The sequence below is a fragment of the Cervus canadensis genome, chromosome 13, assembly GCF_019320065.1.
Source record: "Cervus canadensis isolate Bull #8, Minnesota chromosome 13, ASM1932006v1, whole genome shotgun sequence".
In the NCBI taxonomy this organism is placed as follows: domain Eukaryota; kingdom Metazoa; phylum Chordata; class Mammalia; order Artiodactyla; family Cervidae; genus Cervus; species Cervus canadensis.
In genome coordinates, this window is record NC_057398.1 from 33983721 (window position 1) to 34002726 (window position 19006).

General features: G+C 42.7%; 2 protein-coding genes across 9 annotated transcripts in view; both read left to right on the top strand.

Annotated features, from left to right (window-relative positions):
- Nucleotides 1-4170, top strand: part of LOC122451780 (calmodulin-binding transcription activator 1) — a 664205-nt gene extending 660035 nt beyond the window's left edge. For all 8 annotated transcript variants that reach the window (XM_043484680.1, XM_043484682.1, XM_043484681.1 and 5 more), the window contains one exon: nt 905-4170. In XM_043484680.1, coding sequence (XP_043340615.1) covers nt 905-937 — 33 coding nt within the window. In that variant the 3' untranslated portion in view covers nt 938-4170. The remainder of the gene's footprint in view (nt 1-904) is intronic.
- A 1522-nt stretch (nt 4171-5692) lies between these two features.
- On the top strand, nt 5693-15284 carry VAMP3 (vesicle associated membrane protein 3). Its single transcript, XM_043484865.1, has 5 exons — nt 5693-5803; nt 7983-8064; nt 11721-11879; nt 12623-12674; nt 13482-15284. Coding segments are annotated over exons 1-5 (315 nt in total). The 5' UTR covers nt 5693-5801; the 3' UTR covers nt 13502-15284.
- The last annotated feature ends 3722 nt before the right edge of the window (nt 15285-19006 follow it).

Below are 19006 nucleotides of genomic sequence, written 5' to 3' on the forward strand. Positions count from 1 at the left end.
AATCCAGTAGTCAGGCAAGCTCTTAGTTATCTGACAATAAAGAGAAATATATTCTTTAGCTTAGAACCTCTTTCCCAGGTCCCCATTTGCATCAGGTGGCCATATTCATTCAAAAGCCAAGGCAAATTTTTATATTAAAAAATTTCAACTGAAAGCAGTCATCAACAAATAATTTGCTGTGAACTTTCCCTGACTCTATTTATAGCAACTTAAATTTGTTTACCACAACACATTTGATAAACAGAATGAAGTACCTTATTGGTATTGCACCCTGGTGCTGTCTACCCAGGGGCAAGGTGGGGCGGCGGGGGGGCGGTGCAGGGAAGTGACCCAAACATCTTTCAAAGCTACAATGTGGAATGGGAGGAAAGTAAGCAATTCTGAAAATCAGAAAGACTGAATAATACCTGGGCAAAATAAGAGTTGTGCAGGGGAGCCCATCAGGTTCAAGATAGCTCAGGATCTTGATTCTGTGAGCAAAGCAAGAACTCATGCCCTAGAAATATCAAAAGCTAATGAACAAATGTGTGTGCAGTCTCCCTAGCTTGCATCCTGTGGAATCACAGGGCATTCATGGGGGTCGACCAGGCTGAAAAGAGTTATTTGATCAATTAACTTTGTCTAGAAGGAGCACGTTATTGTTAGACTTGATTTAATGCTTTCAACTTTGGTTTTGCTTTATGTTTAGAGCTCTTGATATAGAGGAGAGTTTCAGGAAGGCTGCAGTCTTCCTCTTGAATATTTTCCCCAGCAATTTCACAGGAGTTTCCTTAGCCATCAGTCCTCAGAAGGGTTTTTGTCTTGGCTTTTCACTTCCTGGGGAAATGGCCACACCCTTTCCTTTATCTGGTGACAATTTCACTCTATAGTTATCACCTGGTATTTTGTTTTGTTTCTCTTCCAGAGTGAAAGAATTGAAAAAGGCCAAGGAACTTGAAGACATACAACAGCATCCCTTAGCAATGTGACACTGCTTTTCAGACTGTTTTCATTTCTGTTTTTAGCAGAGACATGCAACAACACGCACATGCACACACACACACACACATACACACACATAATCCCTCTGCAGTTTTGGGGAGATCAGCTGCAGGATTTTAACAGGAATGTTTTGGTCATTGCATTTGCACTTTCATGGACAACTTTTAATTTGATCAGCAAGACATCTTGGAACTCAATCTTCTGTTGGATCATGGGCAAACAAGACACCACGAGGAATTGAAAGAGGCTTTCCTCCTCTTAGGAAGAAGCCGTCTTCCTTCTCACATAGGGCTGTATTCAAACATCGTGTGGAACTGTACAAATATTTATACCAAAAATATAGATAAGAAAAGGTGGGGATGCACTAGCAACGAAGAGAATGCTGTTCCTGCACCTGTCGGTTATTTCCAAGAAGCTGAATTTTTGGGATTGATTCTCAGTGGAGGGCTTAGATCTTACAAATCTTTATTGGGTCCGTGTGTTCTCATTTCCTTCACTGTGTTTATTTGATCTTAATTTGTTTGTCTGTTTGCGTTTCAATCTCTACAGCACACTTAATGCAACTTTTAAAAATCTGCAGGTTTTTAGTGTTTTGTGGAAGTTTGCAGAGGGGGCGGGTGCGTGGTACACGGGTAATGCATGGGAAGTGATGAGGAACAGCGTACAGTTTAAATTTATTTTCTTGTCCCCACCACCTCCCAAGAACCTGCGAGGAGAGTCATCATCTTATCCCTTTTCTCATGTTCAGCACTTTAATTTTTTTGCCTTACTTTCTTGTGCAATGAGAATTACTTAGAGAGTTGGTAAAGCATGTAGCTTTTTTTAGTAGCCTTGGAAACTGTAGTCGTTCTAAGGAATCATGAACCTTGCCTGGACATTTGCCACCTAAAAGATCAGTGTGGTGCTGCGTTCTGGCCAGTAAATTCCATATTTTTGGCTATATCTCATCCAACCTGAGCAGTTTCTGTGTATATATAGAAGGTAGAAATGGAAAGTGAGAAAATATTTGAAAGGGATTATATTAATTGCTAAATATTTTATTCACAAAGGTCAATAACATGGCAAGATAAAATTATTTGTATAGTTTTGTCTGAATGAGCGAGAAAAAAAATTGTGGATGTATTGTTTGTATATATTGTATATATTAAAACAGAGATATGTGCATGAAATCAAGAAAAAAGAAATGAAAAAAGCAAAGCATTAGTGGCTATGGTCTGTAAAATGAAAAAAAAACTTTATTTCACTATAAGAGTACTTTATTTTAAATGTTCTTTAGAAGAACATTTTGCTAAAGCATGACTAAACTGCAAAAAAAAAAAAAAAAAGAGCTACTGTATTAAGACTTAGGAAAAAAGGCAGAGTAACATTACTTAAAAAAGGATATGTTTACATTTAATTTTGGCTACCAGGAGTTTATTTTATTTTATTTAAAAGATTTTTTTGCCAATGGTGCCAAGTAATGTGAATGCTGATATTGCTTAAGAAAATTAAGTTACTTTTGCTAAACAGATAATCATTAAGATGAATCAGTATATAGCTTAACACCATCCACTCACTCCAACAAAGAACACGTAGAATGGTCAAAACATGACAAAAGAAATAGGATGAAAAATAGAAAAATATCTCACGTTTTCATATCTCCTGCTGGAAATCAGAAAATGTAATGAAAATTGCACACAAAGTAACTACAAATTAAAAGGATGCAAACTGGTCTCGTAGGAATGTCATGGTATATTACTATTTCCACATAATGAGGAGCCAAAGAAATCTGATGCTTTTTAACAATTCAACTACTAATGTTAAATTGAGAGAATCAAGTTCGCACTTGCTGATGCCAGTTTAAAATTCCCAGGTTAAGTTTCAGGATCAGTTGGTGTAAAGCTGAGAGAATAGTTTTGGTATTTTTTTTTTCCCTTGGTTCTGGCTGCCAACTGTAAGTGAAAACTCAAGGCTTGTTGTGAAGCCTAAAAATATTCACAAATCAGCTTTTAAACTGGTGTCTTAGAAGGAAGGTAGATACAAAAAGTTGTGGTAACAACTGGGGTCAGTGCTCTTGGTGCCTTTTCTATAATTGTACTTGTTTTTTAATTACTTCCTTTCACTGCCAACCTCGAATTACTGTACAGTATATGTCTTACTGCTTGTGATCAGCTTTGACAACGGTGACAGCCCCACAGCTAGCAGCCACCTGTACATTTGTAAACTGACCTGACTCAATTTTGTTTTTAAATGTGTGGGTTTTGTTGCAACTGTTGCAGTTCCCCCAAATACCCATTATTTTCCCACAATTTGACCTACAGGAGGACACTGAGTAATTTACAAACACACAATTGCATTCATCAATGGGAAGAGAATGTGAAAGCCAGCTCTTTCAGAATATCCTTCAGTAATACTGAATTTAGGTACGTTTATTCCATTGTGGTACAAATAGCCGATCTTTTGACAGGAGTAATGACCTCAGTGGATTTGCTTTAACCCTCACTTTCTTTTTTTTAAATGTCTCACATGCTACATTATTAGCTGAGTAAGCTAGATAATCTGGAAGATAAAAGATTGACATAGAGTTAGGAGCGTTCTTACGGAGAGGATAGAAGTAGGTTCAAAACCTACCAGTGTCATCTACCAGTACAACTGTGAATCCCAGGTGAGGTACAAATGCACTTCCACTGAAATGAAACATTTTTGACCGCTTTTTCTTGGTTGTGAATCTTAATTTCGAATATAAGATGATAGGTAAGCGCAGCTTTCTTGGATAATCTGAATTCCCAAGTGCCAGGAGTAGGATTTCATTATAAAATTAATAGCTAATCTTATTCTGTCTCCTGATGATTTAATTGCTACACTTGTTACCCATTTGAAATCAGCTGTACTGTGTGAACGAAATCGAGACAATAACTCGAACCCCTCTCTGGCTGCACGGTCGCTTATGGCAGTTCCACACAGTAGTTGGCGCCCAATGGGGGGTCCCTGAGACTTGCATGTAAAACTAGTCTAGATGTCTTCTTTTTTGTAAGTTTTATTTTTGTAATTGTGCATGTAAAGCATCATTGAATCAATGGATCTGTTGAAGAACTCAGCTGCTGGAAACCATGCAAAATGTTTTGAATTGCCCTTAAAATATGGAAAATGTTTTCTGAATGCTTTATATTCTTTCTGCTGTAAATTAAAAATGAAGAAAATTTCCCCATACTATGTGTGTGTTGTTTTAACTTCATCTGATACTGAAATCCAAGGTGATCAGCAGGTTTTAAACCTTACAAAATCATTTCAAATAGTTCCTTCTTGATGCAGTGTTTTGACATGGAATGCTGCATAGTTTCAGGTCTGTCCAGGAAAGAGAACATTTCTTGATAGAGCCACTGTTCCTAGAACACTTGCTTGTCCACTGTTGGATTCAAGGAGGATCTCAACTTTAGATTATGTGTATATTATATCTATCAATATTCACTGTCCTTGAGTTATTGATATACCTTCTCAGGCACCTCTCAGCCTAAGTGTACCTATGGGAAAGATAAAAGTATGGATCGAAATTCACCTTTTCAGTTAAAATCCTCTGATGTTTTTAAAAATGCACCTTTCAGCTGACTAAGCCCAGCCTTCTTTCCTGGAACTCTGGCATCAGTCTCCTTCCCTTTCACTGCAGAAACTCAATTCCCTGGTGGTGCCTCTTCCCTCTAAACCATTCTGGAGCTGCTGTCGACAAGTTTTGCATGATAGATCTTCCAGTTTCATGAAGCCTCAGTGATTTCCAGAGCCCACCGCACTGAAGTGACATTTTCCTTTGTTTATTTTCACTCTCAACTCAAGTCTTATTTTCATCTGTGCCCCAACCTGCACCCTCTGGTTGGTCTGTTCAAACCGTGTCCAGGTCCACTGTTTCTTGGTTCATGATTTGTTCCTCCCATGCCTGGAAACTTCTCTCGTTACCTACTTAACCCAATCCGAATTTCACCTCTGTGACACTCTCTTTCTTATTCTAACATACAATAACATTTTCTTTTTCAAATCCCATTTAGAGTTGGAAAAGACAGTTTGATGTTATTTTTTTCATTTCTCATCTATTCTTCCAGTTGACCTACTGGTGTTCTGTTTAACGCTGCAGTTGACTTTGCTGGTGGGAACGCTTTTAGTACAACTGAAATTCCTTGTACAGTAAAGCACTACATTCAGATTTGTGCCTCAGCCTCAACCGGAAATTCAGAAGTTGAGGACCTGTAAAGGTATAAAGTACAGTCCCTGATATCAAGAATTCCATGAAGAGATTATATTAATAATAAGGTCTGTGCAATAACAGATATTTGTGTTACAAATGAACACACGAAAAGGAAACCTAACCCAATCAACGCCTGTAACAAATACTACGAATGAACCTCCTCTCCCATTTTAACAAGTTTCTTGGAAAATGTGGTGTCTCCAGGACCACTGGGTTAATGTGGAACTTTAAGCAGAAACCCAAGGGCTGTCTCCAATGCTGTCACAGTCAGAGGAATAACTCCCGGGCCCAGAACAACGTCAAACGCCCACACCGTCATTTATCCCCGTGGTGCCTTTTCACGTGCCCCAGGTCAGCACTGCCGCGGGCACCGACAGCCAGCAGTCGCCCAGCAACCCGACGCAGCGCTCTGTGGGGGGAGCCGCCCTAACACACCCCGCCCCCTTCCGGCGCGACCCTCGCGGCCTCGCGCGTCCCGCCCACCCCGTCAGCCCCTCCCGGTGACGTCATCGCCCCTGCGCCGCCGGCGCCCCGCCCAAGTCCCCGGCCCCCGGTCCCGCAGTGTCAGTCAGCCGATCCTGAGACGCTAGCTCCCTCCGCCGCCAAAATGTGAGTGACAGGACGCGACGCGGAGGGCCCTCGGGCCTGGGGAACCGCGGCCCACGCCTGGGACCCCCGCCCGGCCCGATTCCCGCCTGCCGCCCCTCAGAAGCGGGTGCTCTCCGCGCGGCTGTGCGCGGGGGCTCCCAAGGCCTAGGGGTGGGCGGCGGCCCCCGGGGGTGCGAGCTGCAAACGGGCCAGGTCGGCACTGCGGCGCCGCCGGCCGCGCTGGAGGGCCCCGCGGCCGTCGGGCGGACGCGGAAGGGGTGAGGGTGGGGCGGCCGGGGTTTCCCAGAGGTAGGGAGAATTCCACCGCCACCCCTGCTTCGTCTCCGACCCCCTTCCCCTTCTTCCCCTCCTTGTCCCCCAAGTTCACTGAGGGGTGCTATGACCACTGCCCTCGTCCTGGAGCGCCTGCTCCTCGCCTGGTGTTTGGCTGGACTCCGGAAGTTGCAAGGGGAAGAAGGACCTCCGCCCTGTCTTGAAGCACCTGTGGTCTGAGAGGACTCAGGCGCAGAACTGTGGGCCTTCTCCTTTCAAACAGAAGCATTCTTGTAGTGGCCCTTGAAAACAGGAATTACCCCTGGTAACATTTCAGAGAACGCTAAGGGTCAGAAATCACAAGGACCGCCTCAAACTGCTCGTCGCTCACCTGCAGAGGAGAAAGGAATGGGTGCTTTCCCACGGTTCCTCCCGGAACTAGGGACACCCTTCCTCTGGAGGGTTCCTGATTGAGGCTGCTGTGCCAGCTGATCGCAGGGGTTAAAATCTGGATCCGTAGAATTATACAGAACCTGGTCTAAACACAGGCTCCAGTGCAGCCGGTGGTGTCGACTTTCTAAACCTTACTTTAGTTTTGTGTAAAATGAGGTTAATAGTAGTAGTGTCCCCCTCAAAGAGTTTTGAGGACTAAATGAGAAAATGCTTGCAGCAAATGCATAGTACATGACCCTTTACTGTTACCTATCAGACAATAAACTCTGAGGGCCTGGCGGGGTCTGCTGCATCCCTGACCTTTGACGCATGGTAGGTATAAAATAACTGTCTATTGAATCAATGAATCAGTGGGTGTTATAGGAAAGACACAGGGAAGAGACCTCTCTAAGACACAGGAAGGATCTTCAGGAGAAGGCAAGGCTGTAGGCAAGACTGTATATAGGTATTTCTGAAAAATCAAAAGTATTGCCAACCAGGTCATGGAAGCACTTAGGACTTCCAAGCCAGAGTGCTCAAAAAAGATCTGTCTGGGGGAAAAGTAAAGCATTCAATGAGGATTTTAAAAGAAGTATCTATCTGGTAATGATAACCCTATATGCAAAACAGAAAAAGAGACACAGATGTACAGAACAGACTTTTGGACTCTGGTGGGAGAAGGCGAGGGTGGGATGTTCCGAGAGAACAGCATCGAAACATGTATATTATCTATGGTGAAAAAGATCACCAGCCCAGGTTGGGTGCATGAGACAAGTGCTCTGGCCTGGTGCACTGGGAACACCCAGAGGGATCGGGTAGAGAGGGAGGTGGGAGGGGGGATCGGGATGGGGAATACATGTAAATCCATGGCTGATTCATGTCAATGTATGACAAAAACCACTACAATATTGTAAAGTAATTAGCTTCCAACTAATAAAAATAAATGAAAATAAAAGAAGTATCTTTCAAGAGAGGGAGCCTTGCTTCATCTTATCTTTGCCACTCACACTGCCCCCACTCCCTGTATCCTAGTGTTCCTGACTCTTTTTCTCTAAGTGAGTCTATTTCTCTGTACTGGAAAAAGGGTGTTCTGTAATTGTTCACCACTCTGAAGAACTGTCTTCAGTTCACGGAGAATCCCGTGGACTCAGGAGCCTGGTGGGCTACAGTCCATGGGGTCAGAGAGTCAGACACCACTGAATGACTAACACTTTGACTTTCATGTGAGGATCAGATGCTTCAGTGATACAAAGGAGAACCTATTAAACCTTCACTTTAGACCTCGGTCACTTTTAACATGTGGGTGAATCTTTGAAATTTTAGAGGAATTAGAAGAGATGTCTTTAGAACCTTTGTTCACTGCTGCAGAAAGGATGTTCATTTTCAGCTTTAGTTCTGAAATTTCTAATACTGAGAGTCCTGGAAAATATCCACATACTTAACAGAAATGTGTTTGGAATCCTAGCTTACTCTTGCCTGTCTTTACATGTTTCAGGACTACAAGTGCACCGGCAGGTTCAAGCGCTGCCGCTGGCAGTAGTAGAAGACTTCAGCAGACACAAAATCAAGTGGATGAGGTATTGCTCTGAAATGTTGAAAACCTGAATTACAAGCCAACATGAGAACACTCTGGCAATAGTTCTGTTTTGGAAAAGTATCATAGAAGTGTGAACGTAAAGTAAATTTGGACTATCCTAACTGTAACAAAAATCTGACCCCTACTGTTTTGGGAGCCCTTTTCTAAGCTTCTGAGAAGTCACATCCTCCTGGTTTCAGGCCTGTTTTCCTTAAACCAAATCACACACCTAAAGTACAGGCTCTTCTCCCTGAGGACATTCCTCCCAAGAATCACTTGGTGATGTATATTTTGCCACAATAAGTTAAACATTAGAGAAGAAAAAAGAAATGCTTTATAAAATAATAAAATTTTAAGGATGAGGTCTATAGGTTGCAGAAGCTATATAGGTTGCAGAATTTTTCATCAGGATGCTTTTTACCAGTTACCCAGCCCAGCAAATCTCTGTCGATTGCCATCCAGTGCTGTGCAGGAGGTGGGTGCTGGCAAACTGCTCTAACCCAGCAGATCTGTGTTTGTGGAAATGTCAGGTTCGGAGGCCCTCAGAGCATCTTTTCTTTTGCCCTCTACATGCAGACCTACAATGGAAGACTATTTGAGAAATTCAGGCTCGTATTTCCTTAGTCCTAAAAGCCATCATAGCTGAGCAAGGCTGTCTTGGTCTTTCTGCATTTACCTGTCTTAAAAAGCAGAGTTAAACTAATGTTAGATCCCGTTGTTAAATCTTATGGCAATATTTTGGTCCGATGGTTTTGTTTATGAACTAAATTCTGAATTTTTTACATTTTCATGCTAAGAAACCCATTCTAATTCCATCTTCCGTGAAACTTCTATTTACTTATGAACTCAAATTGGGTCCTTTTCCTTTTTTTACATTTTTTTAAATTAATTTATTTTTTATTGAAGGATAACTGCTTTGCAGAATTTTGTTGTTTTCTGTCAAACCTCAACATGAATTAGCCAAAGGTATACACATATCCCGGGAGGGGATACCAAGGGGATCCCCTTGGTACTTTTTCTTTACCAGAGAGTTTTGTTTTTAACTGAAGTGGAAATTTGCATAATAGCTGCCTTAGAGTGTGTAATTCATGCCATGTGATGTATTCACAATGTGGAAATTTGCATAATAATAGACATGCTTAATAGCCGCCTTAGACTGTGTAATTCAGTGGCCTGTGGTGTGTTCACAATGCCCTGCGGCCATGCCTTTTGTCTAGCTCCAGTTTCTTCATCACCCCTGAAGAACACCTTGTAGGCATTTAGTAATCACTGCCCATTTCCTCTTCCTCCAGAGTGGTAGCCTCTAATTGACTTTCTGTTTCTATGGTTTTGCCTGTGCTGGATATATCATATAAAAGGGATAATACAATGCGTGGCCTTTGTGTCAGGCTTCTTGAACTTAGCATCTTTTGTTCGACATTCATCCCTCTTGTAGCGTCCATCAGTACAGCATTCCTTTTTGTAGCTGCATAGTATTCCACTGCAGATGGATACCTCAGTTTATCCATTCATCTGTTGGTAGATTTTTGAGTTGTTTTCCCCTTTTGGCTGTTATGAATCATGTTACTATAAACATTTGCACTTGAGCTTCTATGTGGACATTTATTTTCATTTCTCTTGGTTATGTATCTAAGGGCTTCCCTGGTGGCTCAGTGGTAAAGAATCTGCCTGCAATGGAGGAGATAACCTGCAATTCAGGAGATGCAGTTTCGATCCTTCAGTAGGGAAGATCCCCTAGAGAAGGAAATGGCAACCAACTCCAGTATTCTTGCCTGGGAAGTTCATGGATGGAGGAGCCTGGTGACCTACAGTCCATGGGCTCACAAGAGTCTACATGACTTAGTGACTAAACCACCACCATAGAAATGCTATATTTAACTTTTTGAGGAACTGTCGCACTTTTCCACAGTGGCTACACTATTTTGCCTTTCCACTAGCCATGTCCAAGAGTTCCTATTTTTCCACATTATCACCAACACTTGTTATTTTCTACTATTTTGGTTATAGCCATCCTGAACTGATCCTAATGAGTAGGGATTAGTAACTCTTTGTGGTTTTAATTTGCATTTCCTAGTGATCAGAGATGCTGAATATCTTCTCGTGTGGTTGTTGGCTGTTTGTATAAATTCTTTGTAGAAATGTCTGTTCAAGACCATCACCAGTTTTTTAAATGGGTAGTGTGTTTTTAATGTTGGTTGATAAAGAGTTCCTTATGTATTCTGGGTGTTAAATCTTTGTCAGATATATGATTTGCAAATATTTTCTGCCATTCTGTGGATTGGCTTTTCATATCCCTGACAATGTCTTTTGAAGCACAAAAGACTTTAATTTTTATGAAATTCAGAATATCTGGTTTTTTTCCTTGTTGCTCTCGCTTTTGGGGTCAAATCCACAGCCAAACACAAAGTTGTAAAGAGTTATGTTTTCTTCTAAGAGTTTTATAGTTTTCAGCTCTATGTTTGGGTCATTGATCCATTTTGAGTTAATTTGTGCACGTGAGGTAAGGTAAGGGTCCAACTTCATTCTTTCACATGTGGCTATCTAAGCACCAAGTTTGGAAACTCAAAAGTATGACTCCTCCAATTTTGTTTTTCTTCTTCAATATTGTGTCGAGTGTTCAAGGCCCTTTGGAATTCCATATGAATTTGAGGACTAGTTTTTACATTTAGGCAAAAAAAAAAGCCATTGGAATTTTGATAGAGATTGAATTGAATCTATACATGTGTACATCACTAGGGGGAGTTTTGCCGTCTTAACACTGTTAATTAAGTCTTTCAACCTATGAAAGTGAGATGTCTTCCCATTTCATTAGGTCTAATTCCTTTTGTCAGTGTTTTGTAGTTTTCAGCATGCAAGTCTTTGGCCTCCTTGGTTGAATTTATCCCGGGGTATTTTATTTTTGGGGGTGCTATTGTATGGAATTGTTTTCTTAATTTCCCTTTCATTGCTAGTTATGGAAGCACACTAATTTATGGCTGTTGATCTTGTACCCTAAAACTACAGAGTTTGTTTACTAACTCTAGTAGGGATTTTTGGTAGATTCTTTGGGATTTTCTGTACATGGAATCATCTGCAAACAGAGATCATTTTACTTCTTTTCTAATTTGAAAGGAAAGTGAAAGTTGCTCAGTCGTTTACGACTTTTTGCGACCCCATGGACTATACAGTTCATGTAATTCTCCAGGCCAGAATACTGGGGTGTGTAGCCATTCCCTTCTCCAAGGGATCTTCCCAACCCAGGAATCGAACCCAGGTCACCTGCATTGCACACAGATTCTTTACCAGCTGAGCCACCAGGAAGCTTTTCTAATTTGGATGCCTTTTAATTTCTTTTTCCTACCTGGCCAGAGCTTCCAGTACAGTGTTGAACAGCAGTAGTGAAGGTGGGCCTCCTTGTCTTTCACAATTGAGCATGGATGTTAACTGTTTGTTTTCCACAGATACCCTGTAACATGTTAAGGAAGTTCCCTTCTATCCTAATTGGCTGAGTGTTTTTATCGTGAAACAGTCAACCCTTTTTTCGTTTGTTTTAATGAAAGTTTGACTCAAAAGCGTAAAGAGCTGACAGGAAAAAAAAAAAAAAAAGCCAGTACACTTCATTGAGGAGTTGCGTTTTCCCTTCCTTTCCTTGTACCTGAATGTGACCATATTCTTCAGGTGGTGGACATCATGAGAGTCAATGTGGATAAAGTGTTGGAAAGAGACCAGAAGCTCTCTGAGTTGGATGACCGTGCAGATGCGCTGCAGGCAGGAGCCTCCCAATTTGAAACAAGTGCTGCCAAGTTGAAGAGAAAATACTGGTGGAAGAATTGCAAGGTACTTCGCCTTTAACTGGTCTTTATATCAAGTCACCGTCTTGTCTCAAGGGGGTAGACAAAGGCTACAAATACTGGACTTTCATGAGCCTTAGAGGTAAATCTGACTTCCCACGCAGAAATTTGCATTGACTTTGAATCTAAAACTCTGACTACATATCGTTTTTCTGCCCCCACAATTGAGAATGCTCCATGCTTTGTGGCTGACCTTCAGAAGTTTGTAGAACCAGGCAGGTCCAGAATCAGTCACAAACAGCAGCCCCTTCCAACCCTGCACACAGACTGACAGGAGAGGGCTGGAACAGGAAGTTCAGTTTGCACGCAGGTGCAGATGGCTCCAGGGTAAAAGGAAAGAGGTGCTGGAGAGCTGCAGCATGCTCCACAGAAAAGCAGGAAGCACCACATGAGGAGCAGGGCCCAAAGTGGACCGCAGTCACATCCCTTCCTGGGTTGGAAGAGTGACACTTTCTGATACCTGGCACAGGCTCAATCCATGTATCCACAGACATGCCTATCTAGGGACCATAAATCATTTGAACGTGTTATAAAAAAGCAGATAGGTGAGCGTCAGCACCTATCTGAACATTAATAAGAACATTAAGTTTAGGCCTTAATAATTATGACTATTTGGGATGGGTGGGCACTTTAACTTCTTCTGTGACTAGAATGACACTAAATGATACTCTTCAGTTGGCACATTAATCTCTGGATTTGAATGTGAAGTGGACGTATATTTGGTTACAGATGTGGGCGATAGGAATCAGCGTTGTGGTCATCATCATCATTATCATCATCGGTGAGTTCTCCTGCTCCAAACTCATTGCAGAAAGTCTTGTCTGTTCACATTTGACTCCATGTACAAGAGCTCAGAATAAAAGTTCCCTTGGAGATGTTAATGTATCCCAAAGGTTTTCCTTTTCGTTAGTTAAGTGTTGTAAATACTTGAGTGCTGAATCTGAGATTTTCAATATAAACATTATCCTGATCCATAAGTTTGATCTCTGAATATACTTTCATCAGATATTTCCTTTCATGAGAAATAGTTCAGCCTAGTGATGAAGAGCATGGACTACTTCTGATCACTCTACTTTACAGTCCAGCTATGTGGCCTTCAACAAGTAATTTCATATCTCTGAACCTCAATTTCCTCATTTATAAAATGGGGACAATAATACTACTACCTACCTCATATGTTTATTATGAGGACAAAGCTGTTAATATATAAAATGTGCTTAGAATGGTGCCTGGCATATAATAATAATAATAGTTATATAAAGAAACATATATACACCCATACTATCATTAACACTATTATTATAACCATTACTACTACTGTAGACAGTATCGGAACAGCCCATTGCCATTAGTAGCCCAGTACATGAGAACTATTTAAAGAAACATGTCTTGGATCCTTTCTTCAGCAGCCTCCTCTAATCTTCCACAAGATGTAGAGAAACCACTAGTAGGAAATCGGCCGGAAATTGAATTTCTGTTCACACTTAGACTGTGTAGTGTTTGGTGTTTATTCTGTGTTTGCACTGAAAGACTAAACAGCTATTCTCCCCGCTCCCCCCTCCTTTTTTTAATCTTCTCTGCTTACTAGTGTGGAGTATCTCTTCCTGAAGAACCAGTGAAACTCCAGCCGGCTGTTCAAGAAACCTCTTCAAGACTTTTGATTTAGAACCTGCTATATTATCAAGCTTGCCTACTGTTCTATCTAAAATGATTATTTTTCTGTTAGTGACTGTAAAGTTTGTTTCCTAGATGTGCCTTTGTTTTGTAATATGCACTCCAAACTAGAAGCGTGGTCAGCCCAGCCTCCGTTTTGCACAGTGCCTTTTCAGATTTACAAGTGGGCTGATGGAGAGGACTTCTTCAGTTGCAGAGTGTTATAACCTAGCAGTAATGTTGTCTGGTTAATTGCCATTGACTGCAGTTAAGGAAATTTGTTCCAAGTTAACTGTCCTCATCATATGACATTACCCTCATTTTAAACCTCTGGGTAATCAGATTCCAATTTGTGCCTTCCAGAAAGAACACTACTGCCTAACACAAATCTGTGACAATAACAGGCTGTGCCTTATTTTGCTCTTTTTCTGATTCCCTATAGCAGAACTCTCTACTGTTTATAGACACTACTGACTCCTTTGCTGTATTTTAAAATAAGATACTGGTAAAGAGTTTTTGCTCTTACATTAGATATGAAGATGTTTACTTTCTTGTTACTGTTATGTATCACTTGCTAAAAATATTGTTTTAATCAGAAATAATAACTTCTTTAAAACATTTTTATAGAACAATGGCTGTGACCAAAGTTTCTATCTTGCCAAAAAGTTAAATCCCAGTCAGACATCAAGTTTGTTCCTGACAGGTAAATTCAGAAAAGTGACCAGTGGAACTCAAGGTGCCCTTCAGAATTAAACTTGTAATGTTGTGTGTGAACCTCTGACATCCTGGCAGGCCTTTCTTGCCCTTGAAAGGCTGTAGATCTTGCAACTGCCCTTCCAATCTAGCATTTTTCCTGATGTTTACAGAGGATTTGAGCTCAATACTGACCGTCTCCTACCTGTGGGCAGCATTTTACTCAGCAGTTTGCAGATTATCAACTGTAAGCTCCAGTATGTTTCTAATAATTATGTGAGCAGCAGTTGTGTAGCCTTCACTTGAGACCATCTGTAGACGGGTCATTTTCTGGTCCAGTCCCCATGGACCACAGCTTCGTGGAGTTTGTTTCCAATTGTGATCCATATTCCACTCCCTAAATCTGTCTTGTAAATTTCACTTTCTACTAGGCATTGGTCAGGGTAGATGACCCTCTTCCCAGGGCACAGCTAACAAGACATTTTCTTTGATGTCACAGAGTTTCTGCATGAGATGCTGCTTTGGGTAGAGGTGTTGTCAACTGAGAAACTTTTGTTGTGTATGTGAGACTTTGGACACCAGGGTGTGTGGCTTAAGGTCAAGAAGTCAGGTAGGAATGAAAACAGGCGAGGAGGCACCGAGGGGGGAAGAAGTCTTAGCACGCTGGGGCTCACCATGACCAGAATGTTCACGAAAGTCTCGTTCACATGCTACTTGGTGACGTACAAAGCGACAGCAGTTAAGGTGCATCAGGACCCGGGTTCCACTTCTTTAACATCTGCTCCCCTGACGTCAGTGCAATGGTATGAAGTTGAAGACGTGCCTTGCGGTGTGCCCTGCTGGGAGAAGGGGACAGCCGTCAGTGTCTGGACAGTGGCCCACCCTCGTCTCAGGTCTCTGCCAGGTCTGACTCTGCAGCTTTGGTGCTTGGTCCCGTGTAACCCACTGGCTGCTGCGTTAACCCAGGAATACCCCACCTGTATCTGTGTGTTTAGCTGGGAACTCACCTGCTATAATAAACTGAATAAAGTGTTTATAAACATAACTCTGGTGCCTGTGTCCCTGATAGAGGAGTAGCGCGTGGTCCAAGTCCTGAGAAACGGCGTTCCCTACTGCTCACCCCCCTCCCTTATAGACCCTGACTTCACTTCCTCATTGCCTGAGGACCCTGATGTCCTCACACCCCACTCCCTGTGTAAAAAAGTGCTCTTCAGCTGAGGAGATGTTGGGGAACTGGCTTCCTTATAGTCACTGAAACACTTAGGATTTGGCTTTTGAGTTTCTTAAATAGATGGTCTTTCAGAAATGAGTTGTGCAGAGCTGGCCAATATGTGTTGGATCAGACAGCTGCCCATGTGGGACGTGGGGAAGTTGACCCAGGTGGGGGATAGGTATCTCCAAGCTGTGTCTCTTGTTTTCATTCGGCATATCTCTTTCCCCTTGAATATACTTCCACACTTATTCTACAACCCCTACAGAACAATATAATATGGGTGGAAGGTGACTTGCTTATGTTTACAATGAAATGCCAGTTTTCAGTAGAATCCAGTGAAAAAGAGGTTGACTTCTTTCCATTGCCTCAGGTAGATGGTGACTGCATTTCTTGTCTGACAGGCAGTCATGTCCCTGGAAAAGCACTGAGAATTCTGCCTTTTGTTCAGGACCTTGAGAGAGTGAAATACATATGAACCCTTGGTATCATTTTCAAGATTTTAAAGGAAAATCTACCATAAATGGGCTCCTGTTTCACTGCTTATCCCTTAAATGTCAAGGTTCCTTACAGTGGGTCCTCAGCCAACTTCTCTTTTCATTCTACTTAACCACCTGCCTCCAGGCAATCTTTCTGCTCTTGATCTCTCCATTCATGAATCTGCTGATGATTCCTGGCCTATTGGATAGAAGCCTCTCAGACTCAGTGTTCACCAGACAAGGAAACCCCTCCTTCCTCACCCTCTTCCTGTCATTAACTGTCTGTTGCAGAGAAGGGCCCCATCACCCACCCAGGGGTCACTCCAGACACATCTGCTGGACTTGCTGGTATTTTTGGTCACCATCTGTCATCACTCAATGTGCTGGAAGTGTGCTGTGTAACAGACACCCCCGAAATCGCAATGGCTTCAAGTTTTTTCCTCGCTTGTGCTCTGTGTCTGATGCCAGTCAGCAGGAAGGCGCTATCATCAGCTCCTGCAGATGGGGTGGGGAACTTCCTGTAAACATTCGTTTTAGTTTATCACTGCAGAAGGAACGAACCATCAGGAATTGTGCACTGGCTCTCAAAGCCCCCATCTGGATATGGAGCCAGCAGCTCTGCTCACTTTGATTGACCAAAGTGACTTAGCTGACCGTGGCTCACCTCAGAGGTAGCAGGGAGTCCTACCTGTCACCCAAATGAGAAGTGGAATCTCTATGATCATCTTCCTCTGTGTTGACATTTCAGTCAAAGAATGTGGGCAGATTCCCCTGTTTTGTTCAGTCAGTTGTGTCCGATTTTGTGGCCCCATGGACTGCAGCATGCCAGGCTTCCCTGTCCTTCACTGTCTTCCAGAGTTTATTCAAACTCATCTCCCTTGAGTTGATGATGCCATCCAACCATCTAGTCTGAGTTGTGTCCCCTACACAATAAGTCTACATTTGCATCACAAATGAAATGTTTTTTAAAGTATAGTAGTTTTTTCATTGGTTTTGAATGAGGATTAATTATTTGCTTTAAAATTGATCAGGCTGCTTAGCTCATTTAAAAAATAAGCAAACTTACTTCCAACTGAGCTGCTTTTCATAGTAGCAGAAAATTCAGCCTGTAAAACTAGAATTTACTAAATAAACCAATTATGGTATAGTTATTAATAGGAAGTATTTTTTCCCCCTCATCCTTTAAATAGCTAAGTGTATTTAGAAATCTATTTGGCTCTATACCGCCACACGGACAATCCCCTGTTGGCAAAAGTGCCTGCCTCTGGGCAACGCTGTGGATTCCCAACCTCAGGAAGGACTTCTCTCCAGCCATTGCCTCTTATCTGCAGCTCTTCCTTTGTGTGTCATTCACCTCCTACTGGATCACGCCATCACTTAATAGTGATCCCTGCATCCCTGCCTCCAATCAACAAATGCTTGTCTATAGCTCTTCACGGCAAAATTCCTCTGTCTTCCTGTAGTCACCGTCAGACATCCTCTTTTTCTTCAGTCCACACCACTGAGGCATCTGTAACCAAGGTCATCGTCTTGGTGAAGGCCAACAGGAAATCCTCTGCCTTTGTCTCACTCTGCTTGTCACCAGCATTTGATACAGTTGCCAGCTGTCTCCTTGAAATGCTTCATTATGGAGCTTCCAGGACCCCACACTCCTGGCTCTTTTAGCCTTATCTATGGCTCCTTATTCTTTGCCTGACCTTATCTCCCTATGCCCTGAAGCTTGGCCTTTGGCCTTTCTCTGTCTGCACTCTGTAACTGACACCATTTCACCCACCACTGTGAACGCCAGAGGCTCTGATGACTCCCTTAAATGTAAGCTGTATCTCCACCCCTGGTTTCTCCCCTAAACTCCCAGCTGGCAAATCCAATTGCCTACCTGACCACTCCGCTTGGATGTATGACACACATCTCAAACGTGGTGTGTAGAAAACAATTCTCTGTTCTCCATTAAAACCTGCAATCCCCAGACTTGCATTGCATAAATATTTGCTGAATAAATGCAGTTTAACAAAACAGGGCTTCAGAGGAGAGTGAACATCATTTGAAAAAATAAGGTGGTTTATCTAATACCCAGGGTTCCCAGGTGATGCTAATGGTAAAGAATCTGCCTGCCCATGCAGGAGCCAGAGGAGACGGTGGGTCATCCCTGGGTGGAGAAGATACCCTGGAAAAGTGGCAACCCACTCCAGGATTCTTGCCGGGATAATCCCAAGGACAGAGGAGCCTGGAGGGCTACAGTCCATGGGGTCGCAGAGTCAGACACTACTGAGTCACTGTACATGCACACATGCATTCAATACCTAATATGACCTGCCACATTCCGCTTTACCCTCCTCTTTTATGCACAATTGCTTCAATTCATCCAACCAATACTGAAGATTTCTGTACCAGGCACTGGAGACGCGCAGAATCTCTGCACAGCACCTTCCACTTCAGGTAAGTCGAGACACAATTAAAAAGAGCCCTCCGTGTTTTTTAAAAGGCTTCTCTACACTTCCTCAGTGAAGGCAATGGCAACCCACTCCAGCACTCTTGCCTGGAAAATCCCATGGACGGAGGAGCCTGGTAGGCTGCAGTCCATGGGGTCGCTAAGAGTCAGACACCGCTGTGCGACCTCACTTTCACTTTTCACTTTCATGGATTGGAGAAGGAAATGGCAACCCATTCCAGTGTTTTTGCTTGGAGAATCCCAGGGACGGGGGAGCCTGGTGGGCTGCCGTCTATGGGGTCACACAGAGTCGGACATGACTGAAGTGACTTAGCAGCAGCAGCTACACTTCCTTTCCAAAATAGTGTCTTTTACAGACACTTGTCTTTCTCCAGTTGCTAAATGAAATCTTTAACTTTAGGAAGACGAGAGAAATGTTTCAAGTTGTGAGAATTCCACTTCTGAAAACCAGGTTTGATCTTCCCAGCTCACTTAGTGTTGGCAGGAGTGAGAGCAAGAAGGTCATTAACAAAGATGGAAACTCGAGAAGACACAAGGAAAGCGCTGCGCTAGGACGTCCAGCGCCCTCCTCCGGATGCCCAACCCGCCGGCTACACTCTCCCGGACACCTGCTGGCGCTCTCTGGAGCA